This window comes from Impatiens glandulifera, chromosome 1 (assembly GCF_907164915.1).
Source record: "Impatiens glandulifera chromosome 1, dImpGla2.1, whole genome shotgun sequence".
Taxonomy (NCBI): Eukaryota; Viridiplantae; Streptophyta; class Magnoliopsida; order Ericales; family Balsaminaceae; genus Impatiens; species Impatiens glandulifera.
The window spans coordinates 95,514,516-95,534,710 of record NC_061862.1 but is presented as its reverse complement, the minus strand read 5'-3'; the positions used below and the strand labels follow the sequence as shown (position 1 = coordinate 95,534,710).

General features: G+C 34.4%; 2 protein-coding genes and 1 non-coding gene across 3 annotated transcripts; 1 reads left to right on the top strand and 2 right to left on the bottom strand.

The window, feature by feature from the left end:
- On the top strand, positions 1-80 carry TRNAL-UAG. Its single transcript has one exon. It is a non-coding gene; the product is annotated as a tRNA-Leu (tRNA).
- A 4,701-nt stretch (positions 81-4,781) lies between these two features.
- On the bottom strand, positions 4,782-14,161 carry LOC124919348. Its single transcript, XM_047459572.1, has 8 exons — positions 14,004-14,161; positions 9,046-13,825; positions 8,702-8,955; positions 8,494-8,617; positions 7,820-8,000; positions 7,429-7,716; positions 6,147-6,859; positions 4,782-5,753 (listed from the first exon to the last, which is right to left on the bottom strand). The coding sequence occupies exons 2-8, from the start codon at positions 13,666-13,668 to the stop codon at positions 5,172-5,174; spliced, it is 6,765 nt and encodes a 2,254-aa protein (XP_047315528.1). The 5' UTR covers positions 13,669-13,825; positions 14,004-14,161; the 3' UTR covers positions 4,782-5,171.
- A 2,270-nt stretch (positions 14,162-16,431) lies between these two features.
- LOC124919347 (pentatricopeptide repeat-containing protein At5g39350-like) lies at positions 16,432-19,400 on the bottom strand. The gene has a single exon (XM_047459571.1). The coding sequence runs from the start codon at positions 19,318-19,320 to the stop codon at positions 16,492-16,494; it is 2,829 nt and encodes a 942-aa protein (XP_047315527.1). The 5' UTR covers positions 19,321-19,400; the 3' UTR covers positions 16,432-16,491.
- Positions 19,401-20,195: the final 795 nt, after the last annotated feature.

The window sequence follows — 20,195 nt, the reverse complement described above, 5'->3', positions numbered from 1 at the left end:
GACAGTTTGGCCGAGCGGTCTAAGGCGCCAGATTTAGGCTCTGGTCCGAAAGGGCGTGGGTTCAAATCCCACAGCTGTCAATTTTTTTTATTTTCTTTATGTTTTGAAAATCGAGTCCAAAACTATTCTCTTTATAAATGAGTCATGTTCTATATTCCATATCAAATAGATTTACAAGAATAATAAATCATGTTTTGATCCAAAACACTTTATGACATGGATAGGAAATGGGTTCACTCGCGGTTCATGAAAACAAATAAAAATTTGGACATACAAAATTAAGGGAGATATGATCTGATCACTAAAGACGATTCTAATGTTGAGATAAAGAGTCGATAAAATGGTTTAGATTCGCTTTAGGGATGGTAGAGTAAATATATTTTAGTATGATACATCGTTTAAAGGTAAATCAATCATTAATAAGAAGAAATCTGAAGGTATTCTTATTAGGCGTGAATGTGGAATTGCAAATGTGTGTGATGTTAAGGAAGGGAGTGGAACGAGGTTATATTCTCCAAGGGCCCCCATCCAGATCTGCTATCTATCTTCGTAGTCTGGTATGTGTAAGTTATACCAGCCTTACAACTAGTTGGAGTTCCATTAAGATAAAGGTAACATTCATCTTCAATAGTTGGCATAGACGTTCGTTCATCCAAAACATCAACCGTTTAGTTGCTGAAAGTATAGAGATAAGCTTCCCAAGGCCTTCCTTTTATGGTCCAATACCTTATGACGGACAAGCACCCGATGAAACTGACTGAATATTGTCTCACTGCCAACCATTTGGTGGTAGAGTCACACAAATTCACACTTCCATGCCAAAGTACTATGGAATGATAATGTTGTTGTGACTGTTCTAAGGAAGAACAAACAATTCTCCCATGTGCTGGTAGAATATGGCAATGATTCCTTTCTATTCACGACAATTTATGCTGGATGCATTGATAAAGAATTTTTTGAGAGAGTTGGAGGCTTCCAGTATTACAGTTCCCTGGCTGCTCTGCTAGCTAGAGACTTTAATGCTATTTTGTCATAGCTATAGCTAGTTTACTTTTAGCAGTCAAAAGTATCCATTTTGCATAAGTCTATATTACAGAACATAAATCATTATTGTGTGAGACAGTATTAACATTATGTGGTTTATTCCACATCACAGTCTTGAGAGACTTTATATGTTCATCATAATTAATATTCTTTTAAAAAGTCTTTAGATTACCATTACCAGTTTTATACCATACTAGTATTTTTAAAAAATTTCGATGAATCAAACATGTAGGCGGGACTCTAATCACTAGTTTCTAAAGACGGATAAAATAAAATAGAGTGATTGGATTGGTACCTTTCCTCAATAACTCTAACTCAGTTTATCCCATTAATCTCCTTTACCCTAAAAAGTGGATCCAGCTTCAATTGCTTGGATGCGTTTGAAAGCTTCAAGATGACTTGCAAAAAAAAGTGTATTCTAGGTTTGTCTTGTGTCCTCTTAACGAATGGTCCATTTATTGATGGGACTTACTTAATTTTGAGGATAATGGAAAATTCAATTCAAGTTTAGTTTCACAGAATATTTGAGAACAATGACAGATTGTTGACTGAGTTCACTTGTAATAAATAAGACAGTTGGGTGGAGTGGTCAAAGGTGTAGATTTAGGTTTTGGTCCGAAACAGCGTTGGTTCAAATTCTACATTTGTCAATTTTTTTATTTTAATGTTTTTGTTGTGATTAAACAAATTTTATTTTTAATTTTTTTTCTTAATATACAAGACAGTTTGCCTGAGCGGTCTAATGCGTCATATTTAGGCTATGTTCTGTAATAGTGTCGGTTCAAATCTGGGACTTTGTCCAAAACTATTCAGCTGTCATTAGAAGCTGAAAAAAATAATTTTATAGATACAATGAGAGCAACTCTTAAACTTGTTTTTGTAAGATATTTGGTCACGAGGTGTAACCTAAACGTGTCGCATTCTAATGAACGAGTGAAACACATTAAAAGGGACTAAAGATAATAAAAGAGAAAGATTAAATGTTGTGGAGATAGAAAACGTGCTAATGTTAAGTTGTTAACTACAATTAAGAAGTCTATCAAACAAATAAACAGGGAAGGCGGATTGAATCACAAATTTCCCTGTCTTTTGAACCTTTCCAATTGAAATTGATGATTTGTGTGGTTTTGAGTTGTATTTTTGTAAGCATTAATGTTGATGAACTTTTCAATTAGTGTCTTAGAGTAGTTAAGTATTTTTTTATGTGAATTTCAATATTTGTTGTAATTTTCACTTATATCAAAAGTTAATATGAATCATTTCTTTTGTTTTCAGTGGAAGGGTAACAAGCTTGTTTCAAAAAGAATTTTTTCTAACAAATTGTGATTCTAGTAATATTTTTGTTGGATATCTAATGTTCCATTACTGGTAAGACTAGATTTATTAAGTACATTATGTTCGTGTGAGAACTGAGAAGTCAGGTTAGTATCTTATGTTTAAAAATACTAAATAAATAATTTATATAACTTTCATTGTCTTCACCTTCACCTCTAACCTTGTAAAAAAAATATAATGATTAATCAATATTTGTTATAAGTATCTAGGGTGGACAAGTAATGTGTACCTTAATGTTTTATTCATATTTGATACTTTATCGAAAATTTTGGTATACAAAAAATTAATACATTTACCTTACCTTGATTTTGGTATACCTTGATTTCGATATACCTTGATTCCGGTATACAAAATTCATACATTTACATTACCTTAATTTCGGTATACCTTAATTTCGATACGGTGTCGGTATTATACCTTTAATACCTAAAAAACATATTAAATTAAAAAAAAAAATATTAGTGAGGTGGAGATTGCATATATTAAATAATATTTTAGTATAACTATATTTTAATATTATTCAAAAATTATATAAAATTATATAATTATTTCCTTATAATTATTATATATATATATATATTATATTTTAATTTATAAATATTATTTCGGTATATCTTGCTATACTAAAATTTTAAAAATCTCATACATTTACCATACTAATAATTTTTGGTATCGGTATCATATCTTACTTTTTTTAATATACCTTAAAAATCGATATTTTTGATAAATTGCGCTACGGTATTTTCGATATACCTATAATATCGATAATTTTTTTTACCTCTATAAGTGTATCATTACTTTCCAATTTAGTACCCAAAACATCCCTTTTTCTTTTTTAACTGAATTAATCTCAAAATGGCTCCCGTCATAACTTTATTTAATGAAAGCATTCTTAATGAGAATTGACATCATTCATTTTATTCAATAATATTTTCTTAAGCTTTCTTTTTCACTAGTATAGTTAATTTTTTCTAAGATAAGTTACTCAAAGTTTCAAAAAAATATACATTGGTTCCTCTAGGTATCACACATAGGTTATATAGCATTTGATATTCTCTTGAAACATTTTCCTTAAGAGAAAAATTGATATATATATATATATATATCTTCTTTTTTCGATGTTGTGTCCTACATTCGTTTCATCGTTATTGTTAGTAAAATCTCATTTACTCTGTTCACAAATCTCTCGTGTTGTAAAAAAATTGTCCTTAAATTTATCTTTCTCTGGTCTTTTTATACTTTAATCCTCCATATCAACATGGTTTATGTTTGTGATGATGGTCCATCCATCTTAAGTTTACTAGATTTTTGATTATTCTTTTTCATAAATTGTATTACAAGTTGATTTTTCTTTTTACTTCAACGAATTGTTGTGTCCTTTATCATTAACTGGTTTTTCATAGTTTATTTGACCTAGAAAACAATTCAAAATTAGGGAGGCGACATTCTCTATAAGGATTATGGTTGCCCATATTGAGATAGATTTCTTCACGATGAAAAAAGTGTTAGAGCTGGAGCAGGTGTCACTATATAAGTATGGGTCCTGACATATGGCTTTTCTAGAGTACATTTTTATTGAAATGGTGAGATTTACCTTATACATAGCAATACTTTCTATTGTTTTTATATCATTTTGTTCAATAGTCTTATTTGATGTTGAGTTTGTTTTATGCTTTCAAAAAAAAAAACTATTTGATACGTTTTATGTTGATTTACTTAAATACCCTCTAATTTAATAACATGAAACCGATTTCATCTGTTTCTACTTATTCGCTAGGCCATAAGTATATTTTCTCTCCGAGCTATGTACACATATCTCTCAACATAATAGTTAGGAATGAGGCCGGTTTGAGTTCTTCTTCTAAAGGTCGCCCAACCAAAAGTCCGGTGGTCGCTCTTCTTCTTTTACTTGGGTAAAATATACATAATTATAAACATAATTGAATTGAATAAACAAAACCCTTTCCACAAAAGTACTCTATTGGTCCTAACAATCTTTCTAAAGAATTGGGGCTCTAAAACAACAGCCAGGTCCTATGTGACCAAATCCAGCATGTGCCTACTTATAGGGAGAGTTAAAATGGTAATTATTTTTATTTGAATTTGGTCACAGAAGATCTGCCTGCTAAAACAATGCATTTAGATTGGATCTATATGGCTTTGGTTACTATTTGTAAAATAGAACTTAAATATAGGTTATGATTGGATTGTGTTCTACTTTCATTCCTTCCTAAATTTGTTATACACAAACCATTCATGCATTACTCTTAATTTTCTTAGCAATTTAGCAAACAGATTATGATCTTTAACCTAAATCCTAAAATTTCTAAAACTAACATATAAACAAATTATTTACCATTGATGATTTATGTTTATGTAAAGAACAAGACTGGAGAGAATTGAACAAAAATCAAACAGAATAGATATAAACTCCACACATATTCATTGTCTATTAGCAAAATGGAAGAATGATCTAAAATGCTGCCTGCCTGTCTTTCTTCACAGTTTTCACTACTACATTCAACTGAGTTTTTTTAATTAAATAAAAAAAGGAAAAAACAGTAATCTTACTAATAGTTCAGCAAAAAATAAGTGAAGCTCTTCTTTTCCGGAAAAAAATTAACTTCAATGAAGGCAATGCTCTAATCTTCAGCAGCCTTATCTCCATGCATATGCCAAAACTCAAATAACCAGAACATACACAAAATCATCGGCTAATCCAATTTAATTAAGATAAAATTTATATGTAAAAATAGCTTCATTCATCGTTGAATGGCTATGCATGCATAACCTCATCCCGAAGTTGGATTCTGAGTTGTTTTAGGGACATATATCTGCTTCATCTTGATCGATGATGAAGGATAAGTCTTATCTCCTCCTCCCCCAACCGACTGGTTTCTTCCATGGAATCCCATTCTATGGTGGTTTTGGTTTGATGATGACCACTCATTCTTCCTTTGATGAGATTGATGGTTGTTGTACACATTCTTCTGATGTTGGTGTTGCTGCGGCTGCCATTTGAAACCATTATTATTTTTGATGTGGCTACTATTATTAGTCTCATTGCCAGATTCAGGGAGTTTGGTGGTGGTGGTTACAGAGCTGTTCCTTGTAATAACACCTTGGGAATGGGGTTCCATGAGCAAAGAGTTGTTGGATCTAATTTTGTCAAAATTCCTGTTGGTATCGGATGGTGATGATGATGACGTTGGAGGAGTAGGAGAGTCGAACCTGGTAATAACCTGCTCAACATTGGATGGTGGTGGTACTACTTGACAAAACTTAGTTGATTCCTTTTGTTGTTGTTGAGCCGCCACTGATGATGATGAAATGTGGGACCACCGACCTTGAACTGAGGACATATCAGGAGCAGCCTGAGCCATTAAATCAATCAATCCAATAGTTAGTTATAAGAAAATACCATTTTTCTTCATGTTTTAAGAATAAGAAAGTTGATGGGTGTGAGTAATTAAGAATAAGAGAGATGAGAGAAATTATGTATATTGCATGATTATCAACATTGAATAGAATAAGAATGGGTAGTTACCACTACTACACCCCACTATCTCTACCACTCATTAGTTTCCATTATTAAATAACAAATAATCTCAAAGGGTTTATATGAAAAAATAATAGTTTAAGGGAAGATTTCAAATTGGGCAAATACTTTAAGTGCTTATTTTTATGCTTAATCAATAAAATAAAATAAAATGTATCAATAACCCACAAGAAGCAATCTTGTGTCATTATATTGCATTAAAGTTTACCTGGTATGGAGACCCGTCAAACATAGGCAAAGGAGAAGGCATGGAGAAAAGCGGTGAACCGGGGGCAAGATGTTGAACTGTAGCAGTAGCCAAGCTAGGAGGAGGAGGTATTCGTTGACCATTAACCATATTGATGACATCTCCTCCCTCACTAATAATACCAGCTGCAGGATGATTGTGGTTCCAATCAGGTTGTTGATGTTGTTGCTTACCCGATGGAATAAAAGTGGTACCCATGAAACTCAAACCACCATATTGACCAACTGGTGCAAAATGGTTATAAACTACCATATGAGGAGGAAGGCCTTGAACACCACCACCACCACCAGGACTACTACTAAGGAAAGGACCCGTAAAACCTGTTGGTGGACAACCGTAAAATGACTCTATCCCAGAATGGCACTGCTGCCATACACCCATAGGTGTAGAATTACTATTATTTTGCGACTGTTGAGAACTAGACGATTCATCCTGTCTACCAAATGCAAAAACCGGACCCCCTAACATAGGGTGGTTCATTTCAAAGAAGGGAAAATGAGATGGCCCACCCCCAGAAAAGTGAGGGAGCGACTGACTAGAGGAACTATGAGGACTAAGTAAACCTGGCCAAAATGAGATTGGAGGATTCTCCACAGACAGGTCTGCTGGAAGAGAAACACTCAAAGAATCTTCGGATCTTGATTGACCAACAAGTGTCTGGTCAACATTCAGACCTGCAAGTGATGGGATACATGTCAGGAAAACACATATGTTGCTATCGATCGAGACTAATCATCCTACTAAAGGAATTAAGATATTTTAAAACTGACTAGATCTATTATGATTATTAGGTATTTTACAATATCTGATCTTAGACAGCAGTGCCTCAGTGAGTTGCTGTAACTGAGATGTTCATGATTCTAAGGGCTAGTTTTATGTGGGCTAGTTTGATTAAAACCAAAAAGCCCATCATCACATTGTATAAAAACGTCAATTAAAATACCAAAATATCCTTATTTTTTATTCTTTATAACCTTTTTAAAATAATCCAAATAACCCAATTTCTCATACAAGATTGCTTTCAAAATCAAACAAGCTTCAAGAATCATATTCATGAACAATCTAGTTGTTTGGATTTTGATTATGTAAAAGTACAAGTTGTTGATCTGGAGAAATTTTCCTTTGCCCAATTCTATGATCATTCACAACAGACAGCTAGTTTTTGAGACTCAGTTTGTTTTTTATTTCTTGATTGTGATACCTGCACCTGGGAAGGAATATATGTAGACTTAAAATATGATACCTGTAATATTGCAAGTACCCAACAATCCATTCCCAACTTTGACCTCATCACTACTAATGGCTGCAACAGAAACAGCTGAACCCGCCGCTTCAGCTTCAGAAACATCTACATTAGTGCATGGTTTATTGGGGAGCTTATCCTTGTTAAAAAGAACCCCAGTGTCATTATTGGCTGCAGTTATATTCTGAGAGATTTTGATGTCGGGACGAGATGAGCCTGGAGCTCCACCATTCCCATGTTTTACAACACGATTTATGGGAAGGAGAATTGAAGGAGATGTAACCGCGCCTGCATAGGGAGACGCAAAACAAAACAAAACAAAATGTTCATTTACAAGATAAGGATAAAGAATAATTGTTTCTTTTGCCAAGTAGGAAAAAAAAAAGCATACCAAATTGGATCTTTTCCCCTGCAAGCAAGGAATTTATTGGGTTCGTAGCAGAAGAAAATATTTTGTCCTTTTTGGCTACATCTGAATCAACACTACCATGATCCATGATAGAAGTAACACTTGGTTCATATTTATGTGGCTTCATGGCATCATCAAGTTGCGTCTGAGTCAAAGACAATACCTATCATATAGAATAAATTAGTACAAGGCGGCTTACAAGATCCAGCTAGCAAATCCCAACATCAACAGCAGAGAAGTAGAGGATAATATTTACGGTGTATGAACTTCAACAATATCACAGATTAACCCAGGTTGTTAAATGCCAGGTTTTGAACAAGAAATTAAACCAGAGATGAAGGCCTTGTTTGATGAAGGGTTATTTGGATTTATGTTCTTATCTCATCATCAACCAAATCAACAATTTAAACACTAACCCATAGTTTATTTTTTTTAACATTTTAAAATAATAATTACAAATGATATTTTAGTCATTTACCCAACAACTCCAAATAATACCATTTTTCATCAAACAAGATTATCTTTAAAAAAATGAATTATTTCAAAAATAGGTTCTTTCTTCAATTAGATAGAGAATTAGAGAGGAGTCAATCTCAGACTTCACAATGGATAACCAAGCTAACAAGAAAAAACAACATCAAACAAGCTCCATGTACCTGTTCATTAATCCTTGAATTATTATTCCATGACGACAAAGATGTTTGAATGCTATCCAAAATCTTGCTCTTGCTCTGAAACATAACACCAGAACCAAGTCCTTCTCCACCAGTAGAGACAGCTCTGAGGAATCACGAAGGTTATTTGAATTATTACATATACACATCAAAAGAACCCACAACATAACAGTATCTTACATACACTTACTTGACATTATGTGGTCTTTTATCAGCCTGCAGTACATTAGAACTCGCAGCAGGTGTGCCAATCGGAGCTAAAGGTGGCGACACAATAGTTTGTAATCCAGTAGAAGCTTCAACATTTGCCAAAATCTTTCCTTGAGAGACCCCAAAATCAGAGTGAATGACCTTTGATATGTGTGACCCAACTGATGTGGTTCTTCTATTTGAGCTTGCGGATACAAAAGTTTGAGGTGTAGAGCGAAGCCTACGAGATGACGCCTATCATATCAAGAAAGATAAGAGACAAAAGCATTGTCAACTTAGAAGAAGCAAAACAGAAACAAAAAAGAGATATTGTTATAATAAAACCTTTGGGACTTGTGATTTAGCTTTGATTTCCTTTTCCCTCTGCTCACGTCGGACATTCAACATTTGCCGCTTTGACCTAACCTCAATGAAATCATCTTCATCACTTGGAACTTCTATGCCAGATTGCTTAAAAACACGCACAACTCCACTCCGCAGAGGAGCATCTTCATCCTCTTCTGGAAGAATTGAGTTTCTTTTCAAGTTACCATCTCCAGACTGGGTAAGCATTTGCTCCACCATTTTCTTATCATGTTGACTTGCAGGTTCAGCCCCGTGAGAAATAGATGAACCCGAGCCCAAAGATTCAACTGTAGGCTTCATCGGTAGCCTACTGGATCCATTCTTGGACTCACGTTTTACATAATCATGTGTAGTTCTTCTGTAGAAAGTTGGCTTGTCCTCCTTAGGCCTAAAATAGTTGTTTGAAGATACTTGTCCACTTGATTGCTTCTTATCTACACTTTCCCACACTTTAGACTCAGCTCGTTGAGTTGTACGTCGAGGCCTTCTTTGAAATCCAGCAGAAAAGGAATGAGATGATTCAACCGTAGAATAAGATGACCTGGACCCGGCATTTCTGTACGAATAGTCAGACCTATTTCCTTTGGCACGTGATAACGAACTTGGAGCCTTTGATCCTACAGATTCTTTCTCAGTTACAGCCTCTTTCAGCAAAGCAGAAACATGGTTTCTTTCACCATCAACTAGAGAAGTAAACTCATTAACCTTGTTTATGTTTGGATGAGGAAAAACAGTTTGACCCTTCTGCAACTGAGCATTGTTAGTTATATTGTAAGGAGACTTCTCTAGATCAGGTTGGATGGAAAGAAGGCCTCTAGAGCTCTGACCACTGCTGGAATGAACAATTGACGGAGAAATTGGAAGAATACCCGGGGAGATGGGAGATGCATACCGAAACTGCCCAAACTGGACGAATGGCGGTTGTGAAGAATGTACATGGGAAAATGTTGAACCAACAGGTGAATGTAAATGGAGAGGCATCTGTATGGAACCGATCTGTATTGCTGGGAATGGAGATGGAATCAAAGAAGGACCAGAAAAGAGCCCAAAATGCAGATTAGGGGGTGGTACGTCTGTCTGGCTAGAAGAAGAAGGAACTGCAGCAGCTGTCATCATATCAGAGCTTGAGGAGGGTCCGTAAGTTTCACTAGCAGGCTGAGTGACAAAATCTTGCACTGAAGTCTTGGTTTCTTCCATCGTTCTAGAAGAATCTTCAGTATCCATCACAGAAAACTCACTTGCAGGCACAAGGTTTTCCTCCACACCTTCCAATCTATCATCCCGTTCTTGTTCTTGCACCTGTACCTCCAAAATTCCAAAAGATCTTGGTTCATTCTTGGAATTCCTATCAAACTCATCATCAATTGGTATGCCTACTTCAACACCGTCATTAAAACCCAATACCAAGGAACCACCACCGTCTTCTAGTTCTAAGTGCAAATCATCAAACACATGAGTCAGATCCATTTGCTCATCATTTCCTTCATGGATCTCTTCTTCATTATAACCAACACCATCCTCGTCATATTCTTCTTGCCCCAACAAATCCCTCTCATCCTCCGGAGCCCAACCTTCATGAACAGAAGCAGCAGATAGAGAATGCAATAAAGCACCAGGATTCTCTTTCCCAAACAATTCATTAGCGGACGAAGAAACCTCTTTTCCTTCTGCAATGACACTTATTACAGGAGAAACTCCAGATTCATCCAAGTCATCATGGGAAAGGTGAACAGGGGAATCAGGTGGGCTTGAAACAGAGAGAGAGGATTGAGAGTCGCACCTTGTTGTGCTACACTCCTCGGGTCTCTGCTCTGGCACAGAGTTTCGTATCTGGACATCAGCGGAGGCTTCAGAATTTTCCTGCTCAGCATTATAATATCCCCTCCGCATAGCTGGTTCACTTCTTGATGCATGATGATTGTAGTGCCCTTCATCGTCTCCAAAACTTGATGAACTGGGTTGCTCGTTTTCTACTCTGAATGAAGTTTTACGGATTGATTCTAACGATGGAGGTGGAAGAAGTACACGAGGTTGTCTCACTGGATAGCGTGATCTTGTATATGAATAAAGTTCATCTGTCTCTGCAAAAGAAGAATGAGAAGGATTGCCACGGAAATGGCCTTCACCCCATCCCCCACCATATCTTTCAGCAAAATTCCCATCAAAGTCATTATTGGTTTCTCTGTTTCTATTGTATACGTCACCACTCACAGTGGAGCTCCACCTCTGGTCTTTTATATGATTGATAACTCCACCTTGAGAATTCCTTCCATGTATTTCCTTCCTAGGAAAAGCTCTAGCAATAGAGGATGTGTTTTGCATGTGGCGATGGCTCCCATTCTCTTCATCATTTTGAATATAAGAAGAGTTGTTGTCATCTTCGTGTATATCTCTCCTCCATAAATTAGAAGGCTTTGTCCTGTCTGGATAAACAGAATATCCATCTCGAAAAGGTGGTTGTGGCCTCAAATCAGACTCGTAAGGTTTATTATCACTGGATGACTCGGAATGGGCTGAAGTAGTTATTCTCTCGACCATCCTCTCACTGTCTTCCCAGTTGTCAGCGTCCTGAGTCCTGTAGATATCCTTATCTTTATCATCTGTTACCACAGCCGTCGGATCACTTTTTGATGCTTCTGATTGTCTCTTGGCTATTCTAGCCTCCAACTCTAACAATTTCTGCTTTGCCCTCTCTTTGCTTCGCTCTTCCTCCATAAGTATTCTTTGTTTCTCTTCATCTCTAGCTATTCTTTGTTCTTCCGCAATACGTATCGCTTCCAGTCTTTCATGCTCCTCTCTTCGAGCAGCTAATCGGGCTTCTTCCTCGAGCCTTTTCTGACGTTCTTCCTCCTCCCTGATCATGCGATGTCTGTCCTCTTCTTCTCGTCGAGCTTGTTCCATAACTCTCTCTTGTTCTTCGTAAATACGCTGTCGCTCTTTCTCTTGCATCTGTTGAACCCTCTCAAGTTCAGCCTCAAAAGATTCTCTAACAGGATCATGGAAATCAGTCTGTTTTGCATCTTTTTTTCTCTTAATAACACCAAGAATAGTTCCAGTCAGAGGATCTATTTCATCAAAGCTTGCAACACCATGGTCGTTCGAAAATGGGTCGTCTAGATAAGGTCTGTCAGCCTTTATGACTGGGGGCTTTTCCCGAGAATAGTTGAACACTGAATCATTCGTGTGTGCCCATTTATTGGTCGAGTACGAAGATTTCAACACTGGATTGTTTTGTACAGCATTTGTATGATTTCTGTTAGATTGTTCATTTCTATAGTGGTCTTGATTGAATTGATGTCTTCCTTCTTGAGAAAACCTAACATCCTTCCTCCCAGGAAAAGATTCCCGATTTATAATGGATCTGTCGTCTCGCAAATTGTCCCCAAAATGCGGAGGGGCATACTTATGCCCTATTGACCTTTCACCTGCGCCAGATCTATTACTTGCAACCTCTTCCGAATAAGATACATGTTTCACTATAGGGGCAGTTCTCTGCATATTACCTTCTCCATTAGGAGTCCCTACATCTCGGTGATAAGGGATTTTTGCCTTCATATCATCACGGTGACTCCACCTATCATACTGTACCTGTTTGGCTGGAAAAGCATTGTGCTTGGGAATATCAAATTCTCCATCCCATTGAGCATCACTCTTCGAAAAACCATGATTTTGGGTTCGATCAGAAAATCTGTTACTTGTATCCCGCTCATCATCAGCCCAGTCAGATCTTGGATTCAGGCGAAGTAATGGAAATGCGCCAGGCAAATACTCTTCATGCTTTCTCGATTGCTCTCTTGAGTGTGAACTGCCCAATCCATAAATACTATTATTATCATTGGAGCCATTCACATGAGAATAATTGGATGATCGACTATGCGGACGCATGTCAACCAAAGGCTTCACAAGAGAACCATCAGTCTGCTCAGGGAATGAATCCTCAACCGTCGCATGCTTCTGAGTCTTCTGCAAGCCGTCCTTCGCTTTGTGAACAGGCCCAGATGAAGGAGTAGGCAGGGCAGCCTGCAGTGAGGGGAAGTCCTCACCTCTCAGCATGGGACCTTTCATTGTAAATGGAGCTGATATGGAACCTTGAATTCCAGTTCCATTTGAACGAGCTAAGAATGGCGTGTAACTAGACGTCCCATCAGGGGCAACTTGCATGCCTTGTTCATAACCATGAGCCTCGCCACTTAATTTCCCATCTTTATCCTGTAAGCCAACAGAAGCTCCCGTCTTTGTCCAACCCATGCCAGATGAAGTAGGCCTCGGCACAGTGCCAGAACCACCAGTACTAGTTGACCCAGCTCCTGATCCAGATAAATCAAACCTTTCATGCTCTTTCCTCATAGACGGCAAATTCAAGGGGGGTGGAACTGATAGCTTGGGCACAGTCTTTTGTGAACTCTTAGGGCGTGATAAAACCACCATGCCTCCACCTCCACCACCTCCTCCTCCTCCTCCACCATGAGGACCAGTTCTGACTCGGCCTGCAGCAGCCTGACCATAGGAGCTACCGGATGAATGGTGATGAGAAGACGGCCCATAAGACTTGTTCAGATTCACAGACACAAACTTCGACCCCACTCCTCCAGGGTTAGCCATCAGACAGTCCCAATATAACCCTTACTGGCCTGACAAAAAGCATCAAAATCCACCCTTTTTGTTCTCACTATTTCCCAAAGTTTTTCTATCAGATACGCTCGAAATAGTCCCGATGAAATAAGAATAGACAACACCCTAAAGCCTCACTCCAACAACCCTGTAAAAAAATAACAATTTGTATAGTTACTGCTCCTGATCGCAAAGCATCGTCAACCCATCAATAAATCTATCTGAATGTAACTATTAACGACAAATATGAGAAAGATCCCTATCTTTTAAAGATTGGTTAACAGATCGAGAATGAGATGATATTAGACGTATAATAAGGAGTTTACCTCTGATGGGTTTAGACAAATTCGACAACTTTAATCTTGCACAGCGCACAGGAGGGGAAGAGAGCGCAAACAATGGGGCGCCCAAAGAAGCCCTACTGCAACTAGTCTTCTTGAAGAGAAAGAGAGAGAGTGTGTGATATTGCTGTTGCAGAGATCGGATACTTATTTGATCAAAAATTAGGGATTTCAGAATTAGGGAATCAGAGATTACATAAAAAAATAAAATAAAATAAAAATTATATTACATCATTTACTTTAATACTATCCTAAGGTATTCTTTCTTTTAATATTTGGCACCTCTAATGTCCATTCTTTTTTTTAAGTTACTTATCATTAACTTGACAATCGAAAATGTCTCGCGATAATTAATTCTAACTGAACTAAATTGATTAACTCGATTTTTCCCACTTTGACTTGGAATTGGGGAGGATAGGAAAAATTCGAAATATGTTGATTGGAATTCGATACGAGGTGAAATTTACATGTACTGCAATATTTTTAAATGAATCAGAATTATGTAATTATTTTTTTTTATTGATGGATGTTTAAAATGATTAATATATATATATATATATATATATATATATATTTAATGTAATTATTTCTTTTTTTTAATAATTTTTTTATTTTTTTATTTAATTATTGTAATTATTATAATTATAAATTATTAATATTTTGATAATTTATAATTATAATTATATGCATTATTTTATTATTTTTAAATTTTTTTGGAAAATTTTATTTCTGATCAGTGCGAGAAGTTTATATATAAACTTGATTGATTTTATTTACCATTTTTTTAAGTAACTGAATTATGTATAAATAATGACTCTTATTTAAATAAATTTTTAAACTAATTCAACTCTATAATTTTAAATTATAATAATATTTTATTATTTTACATATTTATAAATAACTTTAATTTCAAAAATTTTATATGTTTTTATATAATAAAGTGAATTTATAAGTAAGTTAAATTTTTTATTATTTATTCAGTAAATATGACTTATTTTTATTGTCTGTTTATTTATTGGCCGTTTATTTATTAATTAATTTTATACTTTATTATATATCAATTATAATAATATATAATTAATATTATTTTAAAGTAAAATTTTAAATTTATAACTCAGTTTTTGTCAATAATTTTATGTAAACTTTTAAATTTTATTATATTACTTTATCTTAAACTAAGAACTATCTAAACATCATATAAAAGTATGATTAAATTTCAATTAATTAAAAAAATAGCATAAAGATATAAATAATTCAAAGTAAAAAAAAGATTGGTGGGTTAATTAAGATTTATAAATTATATGTGCATTTCTATGTGCTGTGTGTAACAGGATACAAAATTGTACTTGAAAATGGGAATAATTTATGAGTAAGAATAAGAACTCGTTTGATCTTTGGTTATTTAGTTTTTTGTTTTTGTTTTTTATCCTATAAAATCATGTTTTAATGAAATTTTTTAAAACTAATTTTTTATCCTTAAAAGTCAAAAATATTTTTTTAATATTTTTTTAAGATAAATTAATTTTATATAATTAAATAAAAGGTATTTTTTATTTAAATAGATAAAAGAAGTGATTAAGTGGTTAAAATGAAAGTGGATTTTTGGATAAAAATTAAGAAAAAAAAAACTAAAAAAGTATGGATTGAAATAGTAGAAATTGTATAGAAAAAAATAACATGTTTTTGTGAGTTGTTTTTTATTATTAAATAATTTAATGTGAAGACTCATAATTAAATAATATAAAATGTAATAATTTATAGTTATGAGTTTCAGTTTTTCAAACCATTTATTAAATAATTTAATATTTTAATTTTAGAAAATTAGCAACTAATTATTATTTTTTTAATTTTTTATTATTAAATATATTAATATTTTAATTAAATTATATATATTTATTTATTTAAATTTAAATTTAAAATACATATAATTTTTTAAATTATAAAAAAAGTTATATATAATAGAAAAATACTTTTATTTTTATATTTAATAACATAATCTTTCAAAAATAATTAGATGAGTTATGATAAATATTTAAATATTATTTTTAAACAAAATTATTGAAAAAAATGTATTTGAGAATAAAAACTGATTATTTTATTTTAGATAAACTAAATTGAAGAAACCTTAAAAGGACAAAATGATGTGTTTGACAGTTTCTAAAATTGTTTACAAAAAATATTCAAATAAATTAAACTTAAATATAACTAAATAAACTGAGGCATTTAATTTTTCATACAATTTTTTTTACTAAAAAAGTTTATCCATACAAAATTACCACCGCTCAAACATATTTTAAACAAATCAAAGTTTATTTATTTAACCCTAAAACTGAACAAACTTATAAATAAATATAAATATCAATTTTGTATAATAAAACTAGTTAATTTAACTAAATTGTAGAAGTGATTCACAAACAGCCCTAATCAAGGTTAAATAACTTAATATTTGTATTTTCTAAAGAAAATTTAATATTTAACCTAAACTAAAAGCAGGCATTTTCCTAAGCCGTAACGTTTCTATATTAGACCTCAACCTAATAGCATCCGACCATCTTTCGGCAGCTGCATATACATTATGTAGCATTACATAATAACCCGAGTTTTCGGGTTCCATTTCCACCAAAAGACGACCGATTTCTTCCCCGATTACATAATTCCCGTGACTAAAACAAGCACCCAACAAAGATTCGAGAATGCTTATCGAAGCTCTCTCGGGTAATTTCTTAATCATATCGTAAGCTTCCTTAATGTGACCTTTCCTCCCGAGAAGGTCCACCACACAAGCATAGTGTTTCATCGTGGGCATCGTCTCATATCGCGACATCGAGTCAAGAATTCCTAGGCACTCTTCGACCAAACCGGCATGACTGCAAGCCGATAAAGCAGATAAATAAGTGATCTCATCTGGTTTCACACCCGAAAGTTCCATTTGCGATAGAAGAGATATCGCGGCTTCACATTCCCCGTTTAAGCCATGCCCATTTATCATCACACTCCAAGACACTACGTCTTTTTCAACCAAACTTTCAAATAGCATCCTAGCCATCAAAACGCTTCCGCATCTTGCATAGAGATCGATTAGTGCATTTGAAACAGCAATGTCTCCGATGAATCCCGTTTTCGTCAAGTAAGACAATGTTGTATCCGTGAGATTTAAGTCATTTATATGAATAAGAGCCGAAATCAATCCGAGAACCGTGATGTTGTCGGGCTCGACTTTCGTTACTAGCATTCGGTTGAAGTAGGATATCGCCTTTCCGGCGTTCTTTGTTTGTACACATGCGGAAATGATGGAATTCCATAATGAAATGTTCATCTTGTTCGCCGATTCGAACAACGAAAAACAATAATCGATTAATTCAAATCTAGCATACATAATTACAATAGAAGTAAGAAGAGAAGCTTCTAAAATAATCCCAATCCTAATCGCAAATCCATGAATAGACTTTCCTTGATATCGAGTTCGACAAGCCGGTAGTAAATTCAAATAAGTAACATAGTTCGGTTCACGGTTATTTCCATGCGCCATTTTGCGAAACAAAGCCATAACCCGATCCAACAACTTCCGATAGCGAAAACCAGTCATAATAGCGTTCCATGAAACAATCGTCCTAAATTCCATATTCTCGAAAACAAAATTCGCATCTCCAAGGCGATCGCAATTCACATACATACTAATAAGTGCATTCTCAACAGAGACATCGGGTACAAACCCTGCTTTAATAGCACATCCATGAACTTCCATTCCAAACCGCCCCATTACACTCCCGTCGTGAAAACGAAGGACACTTATAACTGTAACAACGTCCAAACAAGCCCCTTCGCGTTGCATACAACGAAATACATTTATCGACATTTCTGCCTCGTTATTATTCATCGAACCCGATATCAAAGTATTCCATGTAACCGTATTTCGTTTTTCCATCCTTTCAAAAATTTTGAAACTCGTAGATAGTCTATGGCAATCGGAATAGAACGACAAGATCGAATTCGACACATCAATATCAAGATTAAAATTGTGCTTAATACAATAAGCATGAGCTGACTTACCTAATAGTAACGCCCGCAATTCAGAGCATGAAAGAAAGATTGAAAGAAACGACACTGCATCCGGGAGAACCCCAGAAGAGTGTACATTGCAAAACGAAGCTAAAGCCATGTCAGCGTACCCGTTTTTCACATAGGCAGAAATCATTGAGTTCCACGATAACAGATTTCTACTTGACATCATCCCAAAGATAGACTCAGCCGAATTCAAATCTCCAAGTTTGGCATACATTGACAATAATGAAGTCATCAATGGAAGTTCATCTCCCAACCTGCATTTTATAGCGTGTGCATGAACCGATCCACAAAGTAAAACACTACGGAGATTCTCGAGCGATGGAACGACACATATGAAAGTAATCGAATTCGGTTTGAGGTCGGATTGAAGGAGTTTCCTAAACATCGAAAGAGCGTCATAGGATTTATGATTCTTCGTATATGCAGAAATCATTGAATTCCATATAGATATATTATTCACAGGTAGGCAATGAAATAAGTTTTGAGCAAAAGACAAGTTCCCACAATCAGCATACATTGAAATCAAAGAAGGGATCACAATTTCATTCAAAGAATATCCAGATTTAACAGCAAAGGAATGAAGAGACATGCCTGTTTGAAGATAACCTGATCTTGTGCATACTGGAATAGTACTAGCAAAAGTGCTGACATTAGGCTTCAATCCTATCACAACAAGCTCTCTGAAAGTCTTAAAAACTTCAATATATTTCTCATTAAGAGAATACCCAGAGATCAAAGCATTCCAGGAAACCAAATCTGGTTGAGGAATTTCATCAAACACCTTGCGTGCATTACTCATTTGACCACATCTAGCATAGAAATCAAGAAGAGATGTCTGCACAAATACATTATCACCAAACCCACTTCTCATGACAACAGAATGAACCTCTGTACCGAAATCAAAATCCGCAAGAACAGAACATGCCTTGATTACGAATGGAAACGTATAATTATCAGACGGGCAAGAAGAAAGTCGAGATTTTTTGTATAGTGATAATACATCATCGAACAGGGCATCGTCACAGAGTCGTTTAACCATGAGATTCTGCAAGGCTAAACTGGGTCTATCTAATTCTTGGAAAGCAGAAAGAGCTAATTCAGAAGCGGAGAGAAGAAAACATTGCCTGATGAATTCTGCTGATAGTGGTTCGGTATGAATTAAGCCCTGAACTATGAGAAGCGATTTGAATATCTTCAAGTCTTGGAGGTGTTGGCAGCGTCTCAAAAGATTAATCATTTCTGCTTTCCACCATGGATTTTGCTCCAAGAGTGTGGACTTAAATAACTTCTACCCCAGGCCCCATCAGAATAGATGCATGGTATCTCTCAGAAAACAAAGAGAACCAAGCTTTTGAGAATGGAAACTCTTAAAATATTAATTTTGTCTCATTTTAAAATTTGTGATATTATTACAAATTTAACAATTTTATAAGTTATTTAAATTTTATTATTTTATACAATTTTATATTAATAAAGTAAATTTAGATTATATATTCAAAACAAATATTACATATTTAAATAAATAAATTTATGTAGTTGATTTTATAACTATAAAAATAAAAAATAGATGTTTTTTAAATTAATTTTATATTTAATTATATATATAACTAATATTTTTTTTAAATAAAATTTTACGATTTCAAATAAACTCTTTATTTTATGATTAAAAAAATTATTGATTCATTGATTTTTTTTTGCAAGTTTTGAAAATGGAGGCAACTAGGGTTATCATGGGTTATGTATAAGTATAATCATAAATGGTATTGTACAAGAATTACAGCTCTAGGATTACACTTGAAAGGAAAGAAGATTAAGAAGATACAAATTATAAGGTATTTGAACATAAATTTATTGATATTTTTTTATTTAAGAAACCAAATCTCTTGATTTTGATGAGAATAACATAAATTAAAGTGGTGTTCATTACTGTGAAAACAACAATATTCCAAAATAACATCGGTTACATATAATAATTCAACTAATCTTAACCGCAAAGTGGAAGATAGAAACCAACAAAAATTAATGAAAAGATAAATTTAAATTTTGAAAATTTGAGATAACCAAAGCATACATAGATTATATGGGGTTTTCTTAAATAAATGTATTTGTCTA

What these genes read in the sequence shown, in the direction of transcription:
- LOC124919348 (XM_047459572.1), bottom strand. Translation starts at nt 13,668, where the DNA reads ATGGCTAACCCTGGAGGAGTGGGGTCGAAGTTTGTGTCTGTGAATCTG. An exon ending in CTAAATCACAAGTCCCAAAG is followed by an intron (nt 8,956 to 9,045) that starts GTTTTATTATAA and finishes TTGATATGATAG; the next exon opens with GCGTCATCTCGTAGGCTTCG. An exon ending in GGGTACTTGCAATATTACAG is followed by an intron (nt 6,860 to 7,428) that starts GTATCATATTTT and finishes CATCACTTGCAG; the next exon opens with GTCTGAATGTTGACCAGACA.
- LOC124919347 (XM_047459571.1), bottom strand. Translation starts at nt 19,320, where the DNA reads ATGATTAATCTTTTGAGACGCTGCCAACACCTCCAAGACTTGAAGATA.